General features: G+C 46.7%; 1 protein-coding gene across 1 annotated transcript in view; it reads right to left on the bottom strand.

Annotated features, from left to right (window-relative positions):
* MEGF6 (multiple EGF like domains 6) overlaps positions 1-23,241 on the bottom strand; it is a 91,035-nt gene extending 67,794 nt beyond the window's left edge. The window contains exons 1-3 of the mRNA XM_054292030.1: positions 23,156-23,241; positions 21,023-21,145; positions 17,051-17,160 (exon numbers count right to left, since the gene is read on the bottom strand). Coding sequence (XP_054148005.1) covers positions 17,051-17,160; positions 21,023-21,145; positions 23,156-23,241 — 319 coding nt within the window. The remainder of the gene's footprint in view (positions 1-17,050; positions 17,161-21,022; positions 21,146-23,155) is intronic.
* Positions 23,242-23,967: the final 726 nt, after the last annotated feature.

The following is a 23,967-nucleotide window of genomic DNA, read 5'->3' as shown; positions in this document are numbered from 1 at the left end:
AATTCAGATCAAGAATGTGTGGAAAGTGTCCTCCTTTCCTCACATAACTCACATGGATTAGACCTCTGGGAAGGGGTCTAACCCTCTGAGCATCTTCCCAGAGAAAAAAGGTATTTGTAACAACTGAAATCTCAACACGTGTTTGTTTCTGAATTATTAAACCCATTATTGTGTTGTGCTGAGCCCATGCAGCATGGGAGACAAAACAGAAACACAACAAACAAGGGAAAAATAAAAGGCAAACCTGTTGCTGATGTGGGGATAAGGCATTTCAGAGGCTGCTTGAAAGATGTTATCACCTGCCAGAGAATAGGGCTTTAAAACGATGCCCCAGAGAAAGCAGCACTTGATGAATTAAAAAAATGTTTTCTCCAACCTTTCCAAACCCAGAAACAGAAACCATAACATACCAATGATTTATTGTGGAGTGGGCTGTGTGTTTAAGCATAAATTAATTCTACAAATTCCAGGCAGCTTTGCAGCAATGCCTCTCGTTCCTGCTGTGGCTCTCGCTCCTCATCTCACTCTCCCACCCTCCTCTTTCACTGGAACCTGCCCCTTGTGCCCATGGCTAGTGTGGCTCCCACACCACTGATTTGCAGCAGATCCTTTGAAAACAGGGGAAGATTCAGTGAATTATTGGATTTTATGGTCTTGAAGGTCTTTTCCAAACTAAAGATTTGATGGTTCTGTCACAGTCAGGGAGTCAGGCTGTTCCCTCTCATTTTTCTTTTGTGAATCCACTGAAGACCTGAAGATTTTAGTCTCTCACTCACAATCATGTTCTCTCTCATTGCAAGAAACCAGTAATTGGTGAGGAACTGTGAGCCTGGAATGGTCCTTGGCTACCTGGCCAGGGGAATGGGTTCAATCCTCTCCAGAAACAATCCAATAATTCAGCTTTAATTCGGTCTCCTTTGCATTCATGTAACAAATCCTTCTTATTACCAATTACACGATGGGATCCCAGCGGTCCAGTTACACTGCAGCATTCCACATTGCCTGGAAAATAACCCATTCTCCTCCATAAATGTCCCTTGACTCACCTTTGAGCTCACAAGCCTGGCTTTCCCCAGGTGATTTACAGGAAGAAAACACCTCGGGCAGACTCTCAGAGCCATAAACTCTGCCCAGCCCTCGCCCAGCTGGGGTTTTGCAGCCCTGGCCCCTGTTTAATTGGTCACAGCTGGCTGGGAATCTCCTTGCAGGGAGATTAGAGCAGGGGAGGGATCACGGGAGGTGCTGGGAGCGTCAGCCCTCACCCAACGGGATGCAGAGCTTTGAAGATGCCATCCAGCACTTCACATGACTTGGCCCAAGGTACCCATCCCTCACCACAAAGCAGGGGTTTTGTCTTCTTCAGGTGGCTCAATGAGTCATTTCCTCACAAGTTTTCTTACCCTTGGCAGATTTTAGCATGAGGAGCCAGTAAAGATCTGTGTGAACGTTTCAAATCAGTGGAAAAGATTCCGCTCTGGTTTATTTGCCAAAAGCTAAGCAGAGGGCTACAAACTCATCCAAAGGACTAGAGCCATATATTTCCTTCAGCCCAATATGATAATCTCTTTTAAATGGTCATGAAATCCTTAATTCTTGAGCTCAGCCCAAGGAAAGCCTGAAAAGAACAAAGCCAGCCATATTTCAGATCCACCAAAGCCCATCAGATTTGAGCTCTGCTTCACCCACTATCATGTTCCTTTAAACAAATGGCCAGCAATACTTTTGCCTCCACACTCTCCATCACTCACCAGCGGAGCTGGACAGAGCTGGACAACACCACACACATCCAAAAGGCTGCTGTGTACTCCATTTCACCTTTAGAAACTCAGATTATAGGAACCACAGAGTTATTGCCCTGCAGGAGGTGGTACTGGGTGTGATGAACCATGTTTGACCAACACATCTCAGTGAAGGACTCTTCACCCTGCAGGTACAAATCCCAGGACACTTCTTTAGCAGGTACAACAACAGCCATTCCCCTGGCTCCAGCACACTCTTTCTTTTCTTCCAAACTGCCTTTACAAAAGCTGGTTTTAGCTGAATAAGCCCCTGCATCGCCTTGGCTTGCTTCCTTTCACAGATTTCTTCAAAGAGCTCAGCCCTACCTGTTTGCCAGCTCTTAAATACCATGCTTGGCTGATGGACAAGCTGATAGCACAGGACGTAGCCAAGCTCTGCACAAGCCGCCCTTGTTCCACTGCCTTCCTGAGCCAAAATACAAGAAAATCCCAGCAGGAATCTCCTCTGGCCTCGCACTCCTCTCCCCTCCCCAGCAGAAGGCCAACCTTGTGAATCAGGAGGCTGCTTATAAATAAAAGTACTCGGACTTCTTGGCTGCTGGGAGAAGTGCTCTGCTTAATTTAGCCCTGGTATTATTAACCGTGGATTCTCTCCAATGAGCTGACAGCTGAAGAACAATTGCAGCCATTTAATTCCACAAAACGGATCTCAAATTGGCCTCGTGCACTGGAAGCATCGATCACAGGCTCCTGCTACCGTCATCCTGAAGTCTGCACCGGGCTCTGCTCAGGCTGGGGAAGTCACCTGAGTCTGAACTGGCGCTGTCACGCGAGTTTCTCCGTCTTGGAAAGAGCATCTGGCTCCTGGATCCAAGAAAATACTGCCTGTGCTTTCCTTTGCTTCCAAACCCTTCCCATTTCAGCTTCCAACACCTCTGAGTGTTTTGCAGTCCCACGCTTCCCTGGCCTCCAGCAAACCCCTCTCTCCCAGCCCTAGCACATCCAAAGGCTTCCAAGGGAGCAGCTCCAGAGAGATTAGCAGGAGAAATCAGGTCCTTAGTCAATCAAACAACACCTCAAAGGCTGGGCAAACGAGGGCAGTGCTATAAAAGAAAGGGACAATGCTGGTCTCCTGAAGCAGGGTGGTAGGAAAGGCATTTTGTGCTGTTCTTGAAGATAAGGAAAGCCCCATATCTCTCTCGAGGAAGACACCAAGGCTATCCCCATGACAACATGATGGAAGGAGAGAAAGTTAAAAGATATAGACTCTAGCTGGCTCACAGAATGACCTGGCTCCTTGTTCACCTATTGAGAATTTTGTTTCTTTCTTATGACCAATGGGCAGTGAATGTGTCTGTTAAGTAAATGTAAATATCTTGTGTTGGGGAAGATGAAACAGGAAAGCCTTATAAATATGATTGCCTGGCAAAAGAGTTTGAGAATATGGAAACTATAAGTGAGATTGAAATGAAAGCAAGCTTTGAGATACCTCAGTTACTGAACAACTGGAAAACAATGGTATGGCCACTGAAGGTAATCCCCTTTTGATGAAACAATTCCCTCTGCTTGCAGACAGGTCCAAGGGTCAGAGCAGGCCCTACAGGTTGGCAGAAGGGGTCCAAAGAGGAGTTTTTAGGGTTTAAAATGTAGCACAGTATGGTAATGTAATGATTCTTATAGGCTGTATGTAAATGCTGTAGGATTTGTATCTTGTACTAGATTGGTTAGTGAGAATCAGAATATTCAACACAGAAGATGATTTATTGTATTGTAATGGGAACTTTGTTCTCTTTTACTCTTTTGTCTGCTCTCTCTCATCCTCTTTACCACACTCTTGCTTTCTTTCTCTTTCCCACTCTCTTTGCCTGTCTCTCTCTCTTTTTTGGGCCTGCTCTGAGCTGTGGCTGGCAGCTCCCAGCAGGGCCCTGCACTCAGGCCCTTTGCAATAAACCCCAAGTTCCAAGCCCTGGCTTCAGAGATCTCTCATCTCTATCCATCCCCACCGCTCCTACAATCTTGAAAAACTACAAAAGCAACATGTTATTATAATAAATCCCCCTCACACACCCTTCTGATAGAGTTCTGGTGCTCTGTGCCGTGTCACTCACAGGGTGACAAAGCCACCCGAGCAGGCCTCCAGACACAGACACTGATCACAGCCCTGCTGCCACAGCTGACCTCTCCTTTGTGCCAGCAAAAGGAGGTTTGTGCTGGCCCATTCTTCAAAACACAGCCTGGCTAATTAGGAACAGCCCAGTTCCCCCATCAGAGCCCCGGGAGCCTGAGTGTTGCTGAAACAATCCACTCTGCTGGGAGGCTGCAGGGAGCCAAGGGTGAAGGCCAGCAGCTGATTTCCAGCAGGGCACACCAGTAAATAACAGCAGTAACACCCACCTTGCCAGCCCCAGCACACACAGGTCCCGTCCTGCTGCACTCACTGGGGTCTGATGGGCTCACCAGCCCTGGACCCCAGAGCTCTGGGTGGTCCAAGGATTCCCAGGAAGCCTGGGCAGGCTTGGAGCAGAGCCCAGGCTCCCCAACATCCCCTCCCTGCAGCAATGAGCCTGCACTGAAAATTTATTTACATCCAAGCCCCCAAAAGGGAGCTCTAAAGGGAGCCTCACCCCAAACTTTGAGTGCTCCGTTTACAACCCTTTTATCTATCAAGGATGGGAGATACCAAAGGAGCTCAGGACAGCTCAGCTGCTTCCTCAGTCTGTGGGCTCTGTAATATTCACAGAATTCACAGAATTTACAGAATCCTCAGGTTGGAAAAGACCTTTAAGATCATCGAGTCCAACCCAGTCCCAACACCTCAACTAAACCCTGGCACCCAGTGCCACATCCAGGCTTTGTTAAACACACCCAGGGATGGTGACTCCACCACCTCCCTGGGCAGCCATTCCAGAACTTTATCACCTTTCTGTAAAAAACTTTATCACCCTTTCTGTAATGAACTTTTCCCTCATATCCAACCTATATTTCCCTTGGTGCAGCTTGAGGCTGAACTGTTTTCCAGCTCAACCTCTGCTGCAGTTTGCTGCAAAGCAAAGCTCACCTGATGGCAGGTGGACAAGCAGAGCAGGGGAAAAAATATCCATTTCTACACTGACAGGATCAAAAAGCCACTAAGAGGCAGCAGAAAAGGTGTTGAAACCTGGACAGGCACATGCAGAGCTTCCTGCAAGAGCGCTCACAGCCCCACCAAGGGCTGTGGTGATTGCACCCAGAGGATGAGTGAATGTTGTGCCTGTCAGCAGCTCAGGAGAGCAGGAAGGACAGCACCTCACCCTGCAAGGAGAGCACTGGGGAGCTGCTGCTGCCCAGCCAGGGTAAATACTGGGGAGGTGCTGCTGCTGCTCAGGGCTGGCCAGCAAAAATATCCCGTGCTGAAAGCTCTGATAGGAGTCTGGCCAGTACAGGGAGTGTCCTGCCTCTAAAGAAAACACATCTGTGTTTCTTTCCAGGCAAGAAAAAACAGTTCCATTAGGGTCAGACACGGATTTCTTGACATTTCTTGAAGATGAGTGGGGCATGGAACAGCACAGCTCCACTCACATGGGTTATTTTCATGTCCTTTTCACCAAACAGCCTCATCCTGCCCACATCCAGCGCCAGTACTGACTCCATCCTTTCTCAAGGAGGAACCATCATCTCACACACCAGGATAGCTCCTCTGACAGGTGGCAGATAAGGAAAGAACGAGTCACTGATGAAGTGTCCCTCCCTCCCCAAGGCAGCCTCTCATCCTATTAGGAAAATCCAGCATAAATGTTGACTGATAAGCAAAGCAAACCAGCCAGAGCACTTTTAACAGTGAAAAAGAAGATGAACATCCAGACAATTGGGGTTTTCACCAGAAATTTGTCCAACAAAAGTATCTTTTTTGGAGTGTCTTTTTTAAAGTATGTTAATTTGTCCAAGAAAAAGTTCTCTTTTACAAAGAGAACTATTGAGAGGAGCCAGTAAGAAATTAAGATGAAGGCAAGGATGATCTTGTGACTGGGGCCTTCCTGTATCCTCAATCAGCACATTCTCTGTGGCAAGGACTGTGAGGTTTGAAAAATGCTACAAATAACCAAAAGCATCAAGAAACAGACAAAACTAATATAAATTTTCTGCAAGCTGAGGCTAATAAGGCTGTTTCATTGGTCTTTTGGAATTTTTCAGGGGCAACATCTCTTTAAAAGCAGGATGGAAACCACAGTTAAAATGAAACTGGAAAGCAAGGAAAGCTCTCTGAAGATGTTTACAAAATGATCACTGTCCCCAGTCCCCTGTGCCTGTATCTGTCCCTCACCTGCAAGCATAATGAAAATACTCAAACCTTTACAAATTACAGGCCTGGGAAAGAGCAAAGTGTTGTCTGGCAGAGAAAGGGATGGCAGGGGGTCATCTCTGCCCTGGGTGTGAAATATAAATCACCCTGGAATGAGAATAATTTGAGGTTGCAAATGCAGAGGAATGCTCCTGGTTCAGCTGAGCTTTCCTCTGCCAGGAGGCAGCAGGGCAATTAATGCTTTACAAACTCAGGACAAGCTGCACAAAGAATGATTTATCCCCCCTGCTTCACATTCTTGCCTGTTCCTTGTAATTAGTTCACTCCAAAATGCCAGAGTTTGGACTGTTTTCTGCCTTAATTTCAGGTAGCAGGGCCATAATTTGTGTCCTTGTGTCTCCTTGGCCATCCCCTTTTCACAGCCCATTCCCAAAATGGTGACAGTGGGATCTGACAACAGATTTTCAGGATCTCAGACTTTTATTTAAAATATTCCCACCACTCTGCCAAAAGTCCACATTGTGGGGCACAAGTGGTTAGTTATTGGGTTAAAAATAAAAATAATTTAGATGTCATTTCTTAATTAGACAGTTTATCCTTAAAAAAACATTGTAGAAAAAGAGATACAGCTCCATTTTTAGTTTGTTAGAGTGAAGTGCTGTAGAACTCACAATTTGTAAGACTGCAATATAGATAAAATCTAATAATAATAAAAGAATAAAATAAATAATAATAATATAGATAAAATCTAGATAAATATAGATTTAATCTATATTTATGCATATTTAATCAATATAGATAAAATCTAATAATAATAAAGAATAAAATAAATTTAATCTCATATACGACTAATAAACATCTGAGTTCAAACAAGAAATACCATCTCCCACTTTTTATCTCAAACCTAATTAAAAGAAAAAAGATAAAACACCATACTGGACCCTGCAGACTCAGCAGTGAAAGGGATGAGAGAGACAACCATGTGTCCCTGCAGCCCAAGGAACATTCCAGCTTTTAGGGGTTGTTTGCTATGGACTATCATATTCCCAACCCAGAACATCTGTGAGCCACCAAATACAGGAAACTCAATAACCTTTAAGAGAGAGGCTTGTACACCTCACAAAGGTTAATTAAATAAAGCTTAGCAGCCCCAAAACGCAGACTCGCCAAAGATACAAGGTGTCACATTTTATGAAAAATCCTTTCCTTAGGATTCTTCCTCCTGAGAAGCTGAGACGCCTCAGGAACAAAATGCAAACATTGATTATCTGCTGCTGTGGAATGCAACAGGTGCATCTGTGATTGGCCCATGTTGGTTGTTTCTAATTAATGGCCAATCACAGTCCAGCTGGCTCGGACTCTCTGTCCAAGACACAAACCTGTGTTATGATTCTTTCTTTTTCTATTCTTAGCTAGCCTTCTGATGAACTCCTTTCTTCTATTCTTTAAGTATAGTTTTAATGTAATATATATAATAAAATAATAAATCAAGCCTTCTGAAACATGGAGTCAGATCCTCGTCTCTTCCCTCATCCTCAGACCCCTGTGAGCACGGTCACAACAAGGCTCCTTTCCAAGGTAGCCACACTACCTTGGAAAGAAAAGAAAAAGAAAAAGCCCTGGGCTGGCTCACCCCACAGGCTGCGACCCCAAGGTTCCTTTGTTTGACCCAACTTTAATCAGTTTCCTTCTCTGATTCCAGCAAATCCCGCCACGGATGGCAGCCAGGAATAAAGGCTATTGTACAGCACAGAGCTGTGTTTCACAGCAAGCCACAATAAGTATTTCCTTTCCAAACATCCAAGCTCCCCGAGCACCACAAAAGCCAAGAGGAGATTGTTGGAGTTTTGCAGATAAAACAACGGCGGCGGCAGAACGTGAATAAATCAGGGCATCCCTCGCTCCAAAGCTCTTGGAATTAAAGGAGGAATTTGGCAGGGCTGCTTACTGTGCTGGCAGGGAGGGCCCTGGAAGCCAGAGGAGCAGTGACAGAGCTGCAAGGATCCCCTTCAGCAATTCCCACCCTTGAGACAAACATCATAACCACAGGTGGCTGCAAGGAGGAGGATGAGGCTGATCCCACACTCATCATCAGAAGGGCAAACACTCCATCCCTGGTGATATGCCCAAAGCCCCAGAGAACACTTGAATAGTCATAAAAAACACTGCTTAGCTGTTGGAACCCTGGCTGCTAAGAATTTCAGACTTTCTGTGCTGACACTGACCACCAAGGGAACACTGCAGTGACCTGAGGCCATGGAGAAGCTTCCAAAACGGAATGACAAAACTGGGATTGTGGGTGTGGAGTTTGAATAGAAGTGTGCAATATCACAGGGTGGGAAACTTAGAGTTTAAGGGTTTAAATATAGTAATATATATAAAGCAAGATGGAGGTTTTAGGGTGGAGGCTGGTCCTTCTTCTTCACCTTCTTCTCTCCTTCTTCTTCTCCACCTTCTTCTTCTCTCCTTCTTTTTCACCTTCTTCTTCACCTTCTTTTTCACCTTCTCCTTCTTCTTCTCCTTCTTCTCTTTCTTCTCCATGGGTTTGGGTGGTTTTGTGGAATTGGATAAAAAAGTCCTCATTGCAGACCACAGGTGTTTGGTTATTGGGTTAAAAGTAAAAATAATTTAGGTGTCATTTCTTAATTGGGCAGTTTATCCTTAAAAGGCCTTGTAGAGGGAGAGATACAGCTCCATTTTTATTTTGTTGAAGTGCTGTAGAACTCACAGTTTGTAAGACTGTAACATAGATAAGAACTAATAAACATCTGAGTCCCAACAAGAAATACCATCTCACACATTTAATCCCGACCCTGGCAAAAAGAAGTTAAGACTCGACATTTAACCAGCTTGGAAAGTGGATTTTTTCTTTTGCTTTACAGTGTGGTGCTCAATGCACAAAGCCTCAAAATTTAGGATAGGAAGGAAATTACCTCAGGGAATGTCCAAGAGCTTTCCTTGAGAATCATAGGAAAACATTTCATCATGTGATGAAATGAGGCTTTTCCAGCCAACAAGTGGGTGAAACAGTCAGAAAACAACTCATGCAAGATCTCGAGCAAACAAACACAAGTTACTTGTGCTGAAATTGGAGGGATCTTTCTAGAACAGCCCAGTGGGAGCTGCTCCCACCTCTGCACTGAGCTTCCCTGGGATCTGGTGCCCCATGGTGGCGTCACCTTCGGGCAGCCCAGAGGCTGAAATGGAGCTAAACTGCAAGTAAGGCTGAGCAGCCACGTTTCTCTGTTCTCACCCAGCCGAGTGTAAAATGGACACGGAGACACAGAATGCTCAATTAGGCTTCTGAAATCCACCTTTCCAAACCGTCCCCATAAACCCACTAACAAGGTTATGGTTCCTCCAGGGGAGTGTGGGCTCCTCATAACTCATGAAATGCTGTCCATGGTTTATATTTCCCACTGGGGAATGCTGATGTCAAAAGCAGAAACGTTGTGAGCAGGGGCACTGTCATGTGTGTGGTGCTTTGTTGGGGGGTAAGGACGCAGAACAAGCATCCACCTTCCTTTCTAAATCTGTTTAAAAGATTTGCACAATGAAATCCTCTCTCTGTTCACTGATCTGGACAGAGCTGTGCTGACGGCCAGCTCCTCTCTTCATTCTTTTTCCCTCACCTCCTCTTTTCCTCCCACTTTTCACTGATGAAATTACTCCAAGCTCCAAGAGCAATGGGACTGGTAGGAATGCATCTCACAAAAACCTGGCAAACCTGGAGCAAAGAGCATCAGGTGGTGACACAGAGCATGATACACACTGGTGGCCCCTGGTCCAGCAACTCCCTCTCACCCATCCCAAACCTTTGTGGAGAGCCCTGGGCTAAGAGAAACCATGGAGAGCAATCTATTCCAACATCCCAGGAAGAACACTGCAGCCACCAATGGTGTCACAGGGCCTTCAGGTCAGTTACCAACTAAACACACAGAGCTGTGATTAAATTACAGCCCCTTGTACAATCTGGGACCACCTGGCAACAATTAGAGCAGCACTGGCTGAACCCAGGGTCCCCCACGCACGTGGGCTGTGCTGGCTGCAGCTTCTCCCTCCTGCTTGCAAGTTGGGAGCCCCCCTGGCTTCTATTCCCATTCCAGCTAAAGCTGTAACTAATTAGTGACAGAAAAAGCAGGTCTGTGATTACACATTTCATTTCGTGTCATTATAACTGGCACCCCGCGCGGGCTTCCAAAATGGCTCCGAAATTCTTGGCACAAAACCGCCCACGCCAGCTCCAAAACACTAATTGTGCACTCAGAGAAAAAAAGGGATCACAGATGGAAACAGTGCAAGGCAGGGCTTGCAGTTTTGGGGCAGGACAGCTTGTGCACACCAGGAGATAAAGCTGCAAAGTTATCAATTGTCAAAGGAAACTCAAAAGTGTGAGGCAGCCACACGAAATCCAGGCAGGGAACAGGCAGGGATTACCTTCCCAAAAGGAACCCAGAGCTGGTGGGTGTCAGCTTGTCACGCCTGAAAAATCAGTTCTAACCCACTGTAGATGGAAATTTAATAACCACTTAATTGTGTTCCCACTATTGAATCTCCCATACATCCAATATTGGCTCTGTTTTTTCCTACAGGAACACAATCGACTTCCTGATTTCTCCTCCATGCTAAATCCTGCTCCTGGCTCACACAACACCTTCTGCCAAGGCTGCACTGGCTGGGGAAGCTGTGATTAGGGAGGGTTTGTGATTAGGGAGGGTTTGTGATTAGGGAGGGTTTGTGATTAGGGAGGTTTCGTGAAGGTTTAGGTGAATGTGCCATTCTCCAAATATTCACATTTGCCATCAAAATGCACCATCTTGCCAGACAGAGCTGTGTACCTGCTTAAAGAGCCTTTCTTCTATCAATTCTTTTACCACACAGGGACCACCGTGGGTTAGGCCAAACCCCACAAACTTTACACCTTCAATACATTAGAGCTGAAATCCAGAGCCTCAGCATTGGCTCTCTTAAGGATCTGATGATTTTTCAAACCCCCTCCCTCCAGAAGAGAAGATTATTTACAACACAAAGGTAGCATTGAAGCCCAAACACTCTCTCCTGGAACTAATGAGCCAGTGATGAAATGCTGCTTCACAAAGCCAGTTATCTTCTCATCTAACACTTTAGTCTTTAGTAGCTTCCCATGGCCGTGTATCCCTGGGGACTGCAGTGATCCCAGATCAATCTGGGATCAATCCACACAGCACATGTGTCACTGTCTGCAAGCTGAGCCCCATAAAATTAAGTGTGTCTGGGAGGAAATCTGCCATGCTGGGGCTGGGCAATCTCAGCCCAGAATGGTGAGGGTCCCCTGGACTCTCCTTTCAGTCCAGAGATTCCTCTGATGAGGAATGTGCAGGGAGAACCAGTCCCAGGGACACAGCTCCAGCCCCAGCACAGCTGTGATGGTTCTTGTGGGTCCCTTCCAACCCAGGATGCTCTGAAATTCTGTAATAATTCTATAATTCTGTAATTCCATGATAAAGAAGCTGCAGAGGAACAAATTCCCTGAGCTGGTGCTTTGATCCTGGTGCCACTGATGCAAGAGGGGTCCCATTTTGAGCACTGGAATTTGGGAAGCTCTTTGCCAAGCATCCTGATGCCTGTGGGTTGCAAATACTTCCCGACACAACAAGGCAGGAACAGCTTCCCATCTCCAGATGTGTGCCAAGGTGTTCCAGCCTCCAGGTTTTCCCAGATCAGATCATGCAGGAGGACCTGGTATTTCTTTTACTCCTTTCCTTCCGGCACTGTAAGAGGGAATGGGTTGCCTGGCCAAATTACACAGTGGTTTGGTTTTTCCTGAATCTTTCACCTTAAACACCTAAAAAAAAAAATCACATTTTCATCAGGGTCCCAGCAGAGCCAGCCCAACTCACCAGCAGCACTCAGCTCTCAGAGCAGCTCAGCGAGACCCAAAGCACAACAATGGAAAATATTAGAAGCAATTTCAGCGACACAAATCAGGGGTTAGAAGACAGGGGTGTTATTCTTGGCAGTGCCCCAGATTTCCTGAATGAGCTGGACAATTCCCTGCTCTGTGCTGCAGGCTGGCACATATGGAGTGGAAATCATGATAACCTACTTCCCAGCCCGGGTCTCCCCCTCCGTGCCCTCCAGGCCTCCTGCAAACGAGCTCCTAATTCAGAGCGACAGAGTTTAATGTGATGAAATTTGGGGAAAGGGTAATGACACTGTGCAGAGAAAGAATAAATTATGGGAAGCATCACCGCCTTCTGCTCAGAGGCCAGGCTGTGTCCTTTGTGAGAGCTCAGCCAGGCGGGATCCTGGCGAAGTCGGAGACATGAGACTGATGTAGGAGGAAGAGCCATGAAGAAAAGCAATGTTCAGGCTCCCCGAGGTCCAGAGATGGAGCTCCCAGGGGAGCCCAGGATGGATTTTACCCAGCACTGAGCTCCAGCTCGGGTGAGAGGTTCAGGAGTTCAGTCAGAGCCTTTCAGCTGACTAAACAAAGAGCCTGCAGCAGCCAGGAGGTGATGGACAAAGCAAAGCTGCCTCTCAGGGAAATTAAACTGTCAGCTGGACACATTTCCTGCCGAGCTTCCAACCTGCATCACCAGCCTGAGCTGCCACCCCGTGATGGTGCACATGGCTGGGCTCTGGGGCTGTGCTGGGCTCCAGAACTGTGCCAGCCTCCAGGGCTGTGCCAGACTCCAGTGTTGTGTTGGGCTCCAGGACTGTGCCAGTCTTTAGGGCCATGCCAGGCTCCAGAGTTGTGCTGGGCTCCAGGGTCATGCCGAGATCCGTGATTGTGTTGGGCTCCAGGGTTGTGCCAGGCTCTAGGACAGAGTGGGGCTTCTGGGCTGTGCCAGCCTCCAGGGCTGTGTTGGGCTCCAGGACTGTGCCAGTCATCAGGGCTGTGCCAGGCTCCAGAGTTGTGCCAGGCTCTAGGACAGAGCAGGGCTGCTGGGCTGTGCCAGGCTCTGGGGCTGTGCCAGCCTCCAGGGCTGTGTTGGGCTCCAGGACTGTGCCAGTCATCAGGGCTGTGCCAGGCTCCAGATTTGTGCCAGGCTCCATGGTTTATGCTCAGGATTGTGTTGGGCTCCAGAGCTGTGCCAGGCTCCATGGCCATGCCAGGTTCCAGGGCTGTGCCAAGCTCCAGGACATGCCAAGTTCCAGAGCTGTGCCAGACTCCATGGCCATTCCAGGCTCCAGAGCTGTGTCAGGCTCCAGAGTTGTGCCCAGCTCCAGTGCCATGCTGGGCTCCAGGGCCATGCCAGACTCCAGAACTGTGCTGAGCTCCAGGATTATGTTGGGCTCCAGAGCTGTGCCAAGTTCCAGGGCTATGCCAGGCTCTAAGGCCATGCCAGGCTCCAGGGCTGTGCCAGCTCTGAGGACCCTGTCAGGCTGGCCCAAGAGCACAAACAGGCTGGGGGTGGCTGAGCTCCAGCTCCTCCACGCTCATCAAGAGTTCCAGACTAAGCTTTTCAACATCTCCAGCTGAATGTAGAGATCACAGAGCTGAATGCGGAGCTCACAGAGCTTGGCAGACATGCAGGCCCCTCACCTAATCACCGAGGGCTTTACCTGAGTTATTGAACCCAGGTGGAATTCAAGCAGCATCTCAGAGGCCACTTGAAAGCAGGCAGCTCAGTCTGAGTCTCAAGCTATCAGTGACCAGGCAGGGAAAGGACCTGATGCCATCCCAAAAATGCAAAGGGTGCCTTGACTTCTGACCCTTCTCCTTCCCATGGAGATGAACAGACATGGAATGGGACAGAGGGCAATGCAAGGCAGCAAATCCTCATCCTCACAAGAGAAGGGGACAAAAGACAGAACCTGCCAGGGTCAGGGCTCCCTGCATTCCCCTCTGGCAGCCCTGGGGGTGGCAGCCACCATTTCAGAGGGCACGGAGGAAAGGAACAAATCCAGATATTCAGTGAGGTCTCTGTTTCTATGTAATTTTCCATCTCTTTCCAAGCTCTTTGCTGCTAGCAGAGCCCACAGCCTGCCAGTACTGTGCCCACAGCTTTGTTCTGGGGACATTTCTTCACCTGTAACCCTTCACCATCTTACCAATACAGTACTTAAGGCATATTCTTTCTTACAAGTATAGAACATAAATTTGTGATTTTTCTGCCTAATGTCTGTGTTTTGTATTTTCACATCAACCTTCTTCCAAGGCTGCAGATCAAACCCCTCAGTGTCTGTGGAAGTTTCTGTTTTTCCCATTCCCACACTGGGGTATTTTTATTTTGAAGGAGAAATGATGACCAGCACAAAGAGCAAACAGAGCCCTGCAGTGAGGAGATGCCAGCCCCCAGGGGAGAGCAAGATGCCCTCAGTGGAGAGATTCCACTGCACAGCAGCCCTAATTAAACTGTCAGCAGAGATGCCCTTGCCCTGCTCTGTGCTCCTGGAACACCATCAATGATCTCTGCAGGCACAGAGGAAGGGCCACAGATCCTGCTGACGTGTTCTGGCACAGCTCTGTGCCATTCAGCAGAGCCACAGCAGCAAGCACAGCCTGACCCCGGGCTCCACACACCAACCAGAGGAGCTTCCAGCACCCACAAATGCAGGAATAAATGCGCCCATAAATAACAGCCTGGCTGTGTGCCCCTGCCCCAGCACCTCCCTGATGCTCACAATTCCCTCCCAGACCTTCCTGCACCTCCTCTGCTCCACAAGGACAAAGCCACCAGCAGGAAAAGCCATCACACCCCTGCAAACCCACAGGGATGAGGGTTTAGTTACACAGAGCACAGCCACGCTCCCTGATGTGGGAAATAGAAATAAAATCTTCTAAAACACTCTGAGTTATCCTATCTCTGTAAAGCTGGGAACAATTTCTGCACCTTGGGGCAGGGACCAGGCATATTGTATTTATGGGCAGGAAGGAATGATGAATCTGACTCCATGTTCTCAGAAGGCTTATTTATTATTCTATTCTATTCTATTCTATTCTATTCTTCTAAAGAATACAGAAAGGATTCTTAGAAAATGCTAAAAAGATAATAATGAAAACTCCTGACTCTTTCCAGAGTCCCAGCACAGCTTGGCACCAGTTGGCCAAAGAATCAAAAACAATTCACAGCAGAATCCAATGGAACAATCACCTGTTTGTGATTGTTCTCTCGCTGGAGAAGCGAATCAGATAATTGTTGTTTTCATTTTTCTTCTCATTTTCCCAGGAGAAAAACCCTGCATGAAGGGATTTTTCCAGAAAATGTGAATGCCACACAGGCAGAGCTGTCCCATTTGCCCCTGGGATGCTCCTCCAGCTGCTGCCTGAGCACAGCACAAACAGCACAATTCCCACCTGAGCCCCGACCTGGTGAGGTGGGAATTCCCACCAGCTAACCTGGCTGCTCTGCTACTGCTCAGAAGATTCACAGAACAATGTAATTTTATTTTCTGCCTCCTGCCTGTGCTGAGGGCCAGCAGAGATCAGCTCCCTGTTGTGCCTGTGGCACTTGAGGTACACAAATCCCTATTTTTCTGTCCCAGAAGTGATGTTACAGCATGTTCTGGGTGATATCCAATTGGGTTTGAAGGGCTGAATGGGGACAGAGCTCACCACCTCCAGGCCATGATCCACCTCAAGCTCCCCAGCAGCTCAGCAGCAATTCCTGCAGGAGTTTTTGGGGTGGTGCCACTCAGCTTTCATCCCTCTCTTCTCCCCTCCAGCCCAACCCTGCAGTGAGCAGCCCCTGGTGATGAGAAGGATGAGTTCAGAGCGTGCCCTGAGCAGCTCTATTTCCTTTTCTCTGCTTCCTTCCTGCATGGAATTACTCACTTCCTTGGCAGGAAAGCTCATTACAGAAGGTGCTTTTCTGAGTTCAGCTGAGGTTATTATCTGCTCACTGACAGGGGCCACAAGGCACCCGTGGAGCTTCCTCTCCCCTGTGGGTTGTTCTCCTGTGCCACAGCTTGGGATGGGAAGAATAAAGTCGGGTTGTTTGACACACCTTTTAAATCTTTTTTTTTGTAATAAAATAAGCTTTGTTACAAGCATCAAAGCCTAGGGAAGGCACAAAAAGACTCTCCACAGAACAAAAGGCAAGCAGCTGTGGGAAACATTTTCCAAGGATCTGGCTCTGATGGCAGGGCAGGGCAGACCCCAAAATGCTCTGCTGATCCTCCTGCCTATCACTAAAATCACTAAAATCACTAAAATCACTAAAACCCAAAGCTGCTTTTCTGTAGAAAGATGGAAAGCACCTCCAAGGTGTAAATCAGAGAAGAATCAGGCACTGAGGTTGTATGGAATAAGCTAAAAGTTTAGAAGTTATAACTTCTGTTATAACAATAACAACAACAACAACGACGACAACAACAACAACAACAACAACAACAACAATAATAATAATAATAATAATAATAATAATAATACTTTTATAATGAATTATTGATAATACAAATACTATTACTTATTCATATAGTTACTGTTATAAAATCATTAATAAAATTAACACTATTATTCTTCTTATTATATATTATTATATATTATTATATATTATTATATATTATTATATATGATAATATATTATCATATATTATCATATATTATCATATATTATCTATTATATAATAATTATTATTTATTATTGTATAATTCTGTATTATATAATTATTATATAATAATGATGTTATATTATTACATACTATTATAATAAATTAATATATTATTCATTATTATAATAATATATATTATTATATTATATTAATAATAGCAGTAACAATAACAATAATTATTACAACAATAACAGCAATTATAATTTTATAATGAATTATTGATAATACTAATACTACTACTTATTAATATTATTATTATAATAAAAATATCAATAAAATTATTATTATTATTATTATCATTATCATTATTATCATTATTATCACTGTTGTTTTTGTTATTACATCAGGAAAAAAATACCTAATAAAAACCCATGGCAATTACTTTAAGCACATTTTAAAGACATTTAAAGACATTTTTAGAGCATTTCCTGCAGGCACAGGACTTGGAACGAGCCAAAACAAAGGAAGTTGAGTAGAATAAAATGACACTTACTGTGCAGGCATCCAGCATCCCCTGCGAGCTGGGACCATCCTGGGCAGCACCTGTAGGTGGTTTGGGACCTGAGCTGGTACACCTGCCTGTAGCCCATGTAATACACAACCCTGAAACACAAAAACCCAGCCAGAGTCAGCTCCTGCAGGGCAGGGAAAGGGGAAGGACAGAATTTGTAGCCATGGGTGCAAATAAAATAAGGTTTGCAAAAGTGCTGCCATTGTTTTCCACACGGCCTGGCAGTGATCACTGATGCTAAAATACTCCTAATTTAGTCTAATTAGGAACACAAGAGACAACACCCAGGTTTCACAACACCCCAGATTACTTTTTTCTCCTTTTCTAGATTATTTACAGCTCTGAGCTCCTCCCTTACACAAAGGAAATGTGAAATTTAAGAACAGGTATTTCTGCCTTAGTGAGCAGGAGCAGGTGATTCTAAGGGGCTGCTGAGCTAAAAAATCAACATAATCCTGATGGCAACACCAAGCTACTCCTAAAGTTGTGCTGGACACAACAAGGCTCCAGAGCTTGGCAGTGATCACTGATGCTAAGAAAATACTCCTAATTTACTCTAATTAGGAACACAAGAGACAACACCCAGGTTTCACAGATTATTTTTTCCTCCTTTTCTAGACTATTTACAACTCTGAGCTTCTCCCTTACACTGCTTGCTCACAAAGGAAATGTAAATTTTAAGAACAGGAATTTCTGCCTTAGTGAGCAGGAGCAGGTGATTCTAAGGGGCTGATGAGCTAAAATATCAACATAATCCTGATGGCAACACCAAGCTACTCCTAAAGTTGTGCTGGACACAGCAAAGCTCCACAGCTTTGACACTGAGGGTCCCTTTAACACTCCCAGGAGCTCCCTCCAGGGTGGGAGCCAGGGGAGCAAAGCAGGGACTGATCTGAAGCGTAAATAAACAAAAGCGACACAAAATTTTTTGCCCCGGAAATTTGGTGTTGTGTGTTTGTGAGGATTGAAACACAGATAATACTTCTGAAGCTGGTTTTTTAAAAAGCTCCCTTGGCAGAACATGAAACTGCTCCACCAAAGCCAATCAGGCAAACAACAACAAATATTTGGCAGGGCAGATGTGTTGTGCGTGTCCACTGAAAATATTTATCCTAACTCAGTCGATTTGTTTGATTTTGTCTGGATGTTCCTACAATTAAAAAAAAACCCAAATAACAGTGAACCTTTAATCCCTGGGAAGGAAACCTTCAGCAACTCCTGCGTGCCAAGCAGCACGTGGAAGCACAGCTGAGAAAAATAAAAGCAGACACCAATATGTATTTTTTTTGTTTTCTATGAGCTGTTAACAAATTATGAAGGAAATTGTTGTGTTCCAGAAGCAGCTGAGAAAGCAATTCACAGGCACCAGGCTCCAGCCCACCAGGATGCTCCTGGTACCAGGAGCTCTCTCCACCCCAGCAGGAAGGAGAAGGGGAGATGGTGGATGCAGGGTGGTGTGAACATGACAAAGATGGGAAGGAAAAGCTCAAAATAGTGATGTGGGACAGCTCAGGGCTCCCTGTGCCCCAGCAGTGCCCTGAGCAGTCTCATCCCACCCTCCTGGGGGATTCTGTTGGACACTCCAGACCCTTCAGGACAGGGAAATATTGTGACAACCTCGGTGTCTCTGGGTATCTGGGTGCTGCAGATGGGAAACAGGCACACAGGAGATGCTTTATCTCCAGTGTTTCTCTTTTCTTTTGTGTTTTAAGCAGTCCCTGGCACAGAAAACGGGGAATGAGCCAGAACTAATGGAACCCAGGGAATCCTGCTGTGTCCTGCTGCTGGAAAATCCCCTTCCAGCCCCTCTGGGATAGCACTGGTATTCCTTCAAGCTTGGCTAGGGAGGGCTGGGCAAAGCTACCTTGCTGTAATTACTCACTGGGAGGCTGTACAAAGGGATGCTCAAGGGATGCAGGAACTCAGAGCAGCACAGCCCGAGGATGCTCCAGCTGAGCAGATGCTGCTTTTCCCAGTGGCACCATTAGAAACATCAATTTGGCCTTGATTTTAAAGGCTGCTTTTCCCAGTCACCTCCAGGATCTCAAAGGCCAATTTCAGGCCAGATCCTGGAGCTGTGAATGCTCTTCCTGAGCTGCCAGAGCTGCTGGGTCCAACTGGAGCAGCTCCAGCATCCCTGCGAGCACCAACACCGCGCTCCAATGCCACGGCACAAGGGAGCTTGGCAGGACAGCTCCCAGCTCCTGGAAAAGCATCCTGCAATGGGAACTCCCAGAAGGATAAAGAGAGGGGATCTGGGACAAAACCTTGCCCAGGGAATGATCTGCTGATAGTCCTTTCCCTGTCTGGATTTCACAACTCCACCCTCAGTGGTTTCCCCTCTGTGCTTCCATCAGGACCAGTTTTAGCACTGGAAAAGCTTGCTGCAATGGGAACTCCCAGAAGGTTGGACAGAGGAGATTTGGGACAAAACCTCACCCAGGGAATGCTCTGCTGATAGTCCTTTCCCTGTCTGGATTTCACAACTCCACCCTCAGTGGGTTCCCCTCTGTGCTTCCATCAGGAACAGTGTTAGCACTGGGTTGTTCTGATATTTGTAATGTACCAGAACAGAAAGTTATTTCGTTTCAGTCCCTTGATTTGTGGTGTCAAGCCCATCCTTTAAGGAGCTGAAGGGACTGCTGGGGCTGAAGAGCTCCCAGCCTTTGAAGTGGAAGCAGACAGGGCACCCATCCTTTCAAAGCCTTCCCTGCAAACACAGCCAAGAGTCAGACTCTGTTTGCTCCTTTGTTACCAGGACACAGATCTCATCACCAGGGTAATTGCCAGCAATTACAGGTTAGGAGAAATTCCTAAAGACAGGACTTAAAAGCTGCCTTGAGTCCAAGATGTTTCTTTGAAACAACAACTACCATTTTTATTCTGCAAAGGCTTGTAACTCCCTAATGAGGCCGGAAGAGCAGGTGGAGGTGGAAGCAGCTTGGGCACGTTGTAGTTTGGCTGCTGCACAGGTAAGAAAAGTTCATTTTTATTGTATTTGCAGGGTGCCTGTGGCAGGGAGGAATGATGAATCTGATTCCATGTTCTCAGAAGGCTAATTTATTAGTTTATGATACTACATTATATGAAAGAATAAATAGAATAAATATAATATAATATAATATACATAATGTATAATATATATCATGAATATAATGTAATGTAATGTAATGTAATGTAATGTAATATAATATAATATAATATAATATAATATAATATATTTGATCAGCCTTCTGCAATCATGGAGTCAATGCGCATTATTCCCCATTCAGGGGCTTTCTGCTACTACAGATTTATTATTTATTATTTATTATTTATTATTTATTATTTATTATTTATTATTTATTGCTGTTATTTACTACATCTTATTATCATAACAGGTTAATATTTTAGAATCATTCCCCTTTTTCCTCAGTGTGTCACAGACATAGTTTATGAAAAATCTTTTCTTTAGGATTTTTCCTCCTGAGAAGCTGAGATGCCTCAGGAACAAAATGTAAACATTGATTATCTGCTGCTGTGGAATGCAACAAGTAGATCTTTGATTGGCCCATGTTGGTTTTTTCTAATTAATGGCCAATCACAGCCCAGCTGGCTCAGACAGAGAGTCCAAGACAGCTGCCTTTGTTATCATTCCTTCTTTTTCTATTCTTAGCTAGCCTTCTGATGAACTCCTTTCTTCTATTCTTTTAGTATAGTTTTAGTGTAATATATATCATAAAATAATAAATCAAGCCTTCTGAAACATGGAGTCAGATCCTCGTCTCTTCCCTCAGTCTAAGACCCCCGCAAACACCGTCACATCAGTGTAAAGAAAAAAACCACAACTTTATCGTCTCTTACTTCAGTAAGACTCTTATAAAAAAACCCCGTAGTGTTTTGTAAGTGCCTGTGGAAGTTTCCATCCCCCGTTTCCCAGCAGGAGCAGCCCAGGGTGGAGGGAGGAGCACCCACCTGCGCTCGTGGTCCGCGCACCAGCGGCGGCCCCCGCAGTCCTGCTGCCACAGCCGGGCAGCCTGCACGCACGGCTGCCGCAGCCCCACGACCGCCAGCTGCTGCTCCGCGCACACGTTCGGCCTGGAACAGAGAAATGCAGGGCTGTCAGGGATGCACAGGAACCAGAGGGGTCTGGGGGGGTCACAGGTGTAAGGGGCTACCACAGCCCCACCACTGCCAGCTGCTGCTCTGCGCACATATTCGGCCTGGAACAGAGAAATAAAGGGGTGTCAGGGATGCTGGGGAACCAGAGGGATGTAGAGGATGCAGAGGGATGCAGGGGATGTCTCAGGTTTAGTTGGGAGATCTCTTCTGTTAATGGGCCAGTGAGTATCCCTGCATGGCTGATCAAATTCCACCATCCCATGGGGAGATGCTCCGCCCAGGGGAGGAGCCAAGCATTCCTACCTGGGTACAATCTGAGGGTTGGAATAACAGAGACAGCCTTTCCCACTGGATTCCCAGAGGCAGCCCAGGCCCATCTCCAGCAGCCCTGGAGCTGCAGAGGAAAACTCCCCCCTTGTGCAGGATCCCTGCTGCAGCAGAGCCACAGCTGGCACTGCAGGAGGGCTGAGCCCCCCTGGGATGGGGCTGGGACACCACCCTGACACACAGGGGGTCAGGTCTGTTCTGACTCAGTCAGTGTTTTTTCTTTTTGTACAATTACATTTGTATTTTTTTTTTAATTTTCCTACTAAAGAACTGTTATTCTTGTTCCCATATCTTTGCCTGAGAGCCCCTTAATTTCAAAATCATAATAATTCAGAGGGAGAGTGTTTACATTTTCCATTTCAAGGAAGGCTCCTGCCTGCCTTAGCAGACACCTGTCTGTTCAAACCAATACGGGGGTCACAGCTGTGAGGGGTGCAGCGTTCCCACTGCCTGGATTTCCTGCTGGCAGGGCAGGAAGGGTTTGGGCAACCTCCTGCATCCACCCCTCAATGAGTTAATCACTGCAGGGAAAAGGAACAGTGCCAGGCCCACCAGCCACAGGGGTGGTTTCATGCTCATTCGGAGCTAAAGGCTGCAAGGCTAATTCCAATAAATCAAAGAAATGTACTTTGTTTCTTCTCTAATCCCAACTCTTTCTCCAAGCACAAGTCAGTGGGTTTAACTAAGGATGAAGACTGAGACATTTGTCCCTGACTCCGTGAGCCAACTTGGTATTTGGGGCTGCTTCTGCTGCCTCCAACAGGAGCCAGAGTTTTCTTAGAGATGCTTTCTATTAAAAAAAAAAAGTGAAAATAACTCATTTGGACATGGTGAAGCTTAGAGGTCACAGCTGGCATCTGAATTCACCAGGCTGCTCAATTCCAACCCTGGCGTGCTGGCACATGGCTTTGCTCCAGTGCCCCATCCAAGAAGTCCTGAAAGCAACAGCCAGGGCAGGAGCACAAAACCCTGACGTGGGGAGAAAAATCTGCTTCTTCCAAAACCTTTATCTGCTAAAGGACACGCTTTTTTTGTAAAGAATTCAACCCCTCGGGGAGGGCAGCTTGGAGTCTGCACCCCTCTCCATGGACAAAGGGAATTCCAGTGATCCCCTGGCTCTCAGAGACCATCTTCTGGCAGGAGGCCAAATTTGCAAGGAAGTCTTCCAGAGCAGCCAAATGATTAACACCAAACTGTAACTGTAAAATGTAATTAAAGAGAGCAGCCTACGTGCTGCTGGAGCAACAGCAGCGGGCGGGGAGGAACGCGGGATAAGAAAGTGAAGTGAAATAAAAGCAGCAGGTCTTGGAAGAAAGGGCAAAGCATTCACACAGGAATCATCTCTTGCACTCAGACAAGTTTCAGCTGAACCAAGGAGTTCCCTCCTACAAGAAAACACTATCCATATTTTCAATTTTCAATATTCTCCTTTCTGCACACCTAGAAGTAAATAAAGAAACCCACAACAGCTTCCTCAGCTAAACCAATGAGTTCCCTCCTACAAGAAGAGACTATCCACATTTTCAATTTTATATTCCCCTTGCTGCACATCTAGAAGTAAATAAAGAAACCCACGACTGCTCCTTCACTCTCTGATTTGAAAACCACATTTGGCTCCTGCTTTTCCAACCCCTCTGGAACTCTTTCCTTCCTACTCACATGTGGGGCTGCAGTTTGGTGCCAGCAGCCAGCGGGGACATTCGCAGCGCCACGATGAGCGACAGTGCCACGGCAGGAAACTCCATCGCAGCTGCTCTCCCTCCCTCCAGGTGCTTCCAGAGGTTATCCCGGGAATCCTGGGAGTCTCCTGCTCCCAACGTGCCCGTGTCTGTCTGTCCTTGCAGAGCACAAAGCTATGGCAGCACAGGGGGAGAGCGGATTTATCCTTCCTGGATGCTTCCTCCCTCTCCGCTCAGCCACTTTCTTCACTCCGCTGGAAATCACAGCGCAGGTTGCAGCTGGATTTTTCCCCGAGCCAAACCATGCTCCTCATGCTCGTTTGCTCGCGGTGAAACGCGCTGGAGTGACTTTTCCTCCTGGGATTTGCTTCCTGAGCTGGGGGCTCACAGGAGCTGGGTTGTGCCCAGCACAGCAGCCCCAAGCGGGCTGAGCTGCTCCGGAGCTGCCATCCCCTTCCCGAGGCACTTTGAAATCCAGCCCTTGGCAAGGAGAAAGGAGGAAGGAGGGGTGCTCTTCTGGCAGGAGAATCTCACCTCGCAGGGGTTTTTCCCGAAGCAGGCAGGGTGATCCTTCAGCGCATCCTCCGGAGATGGGAGAGAGGACTTCGGCACACACACACGCACCAGAGCAGCTCCCTGCGGGTCAGGGCAGCAAGGAAACTTCCCCCTGCCTTGCCCAGGTCCAGCTCCTTTCCCTCACATGCCTCTTTCCCCGCTGTCGGTCAGAAATCCCTCCCACGAGCGGTGCCCAGCCCCGAGCAGAGGAGGGGGAGGATGCAGGGATGGAGCAGC

This window comes from Melozone crissalis, unplaced genomic scaffold, assembly GCF_028551555.1.
Source record: "Melozone crissalis strain CALT ecotype California unplaced genomic scaffold, PUWL_Pcris_2 ptg000107l_1, whole genome shotgun sequence".
NCBI classification, from domain to species: domain Eukaryota; kingdom Metazoa; phylum Chordata; class Aves; order Passeriformes; family Passerellidae; genus Melozone; species Melozone crissalis.
This window is presented reverse-complemented; position numbering and strand designations above follow the sequence as displayed.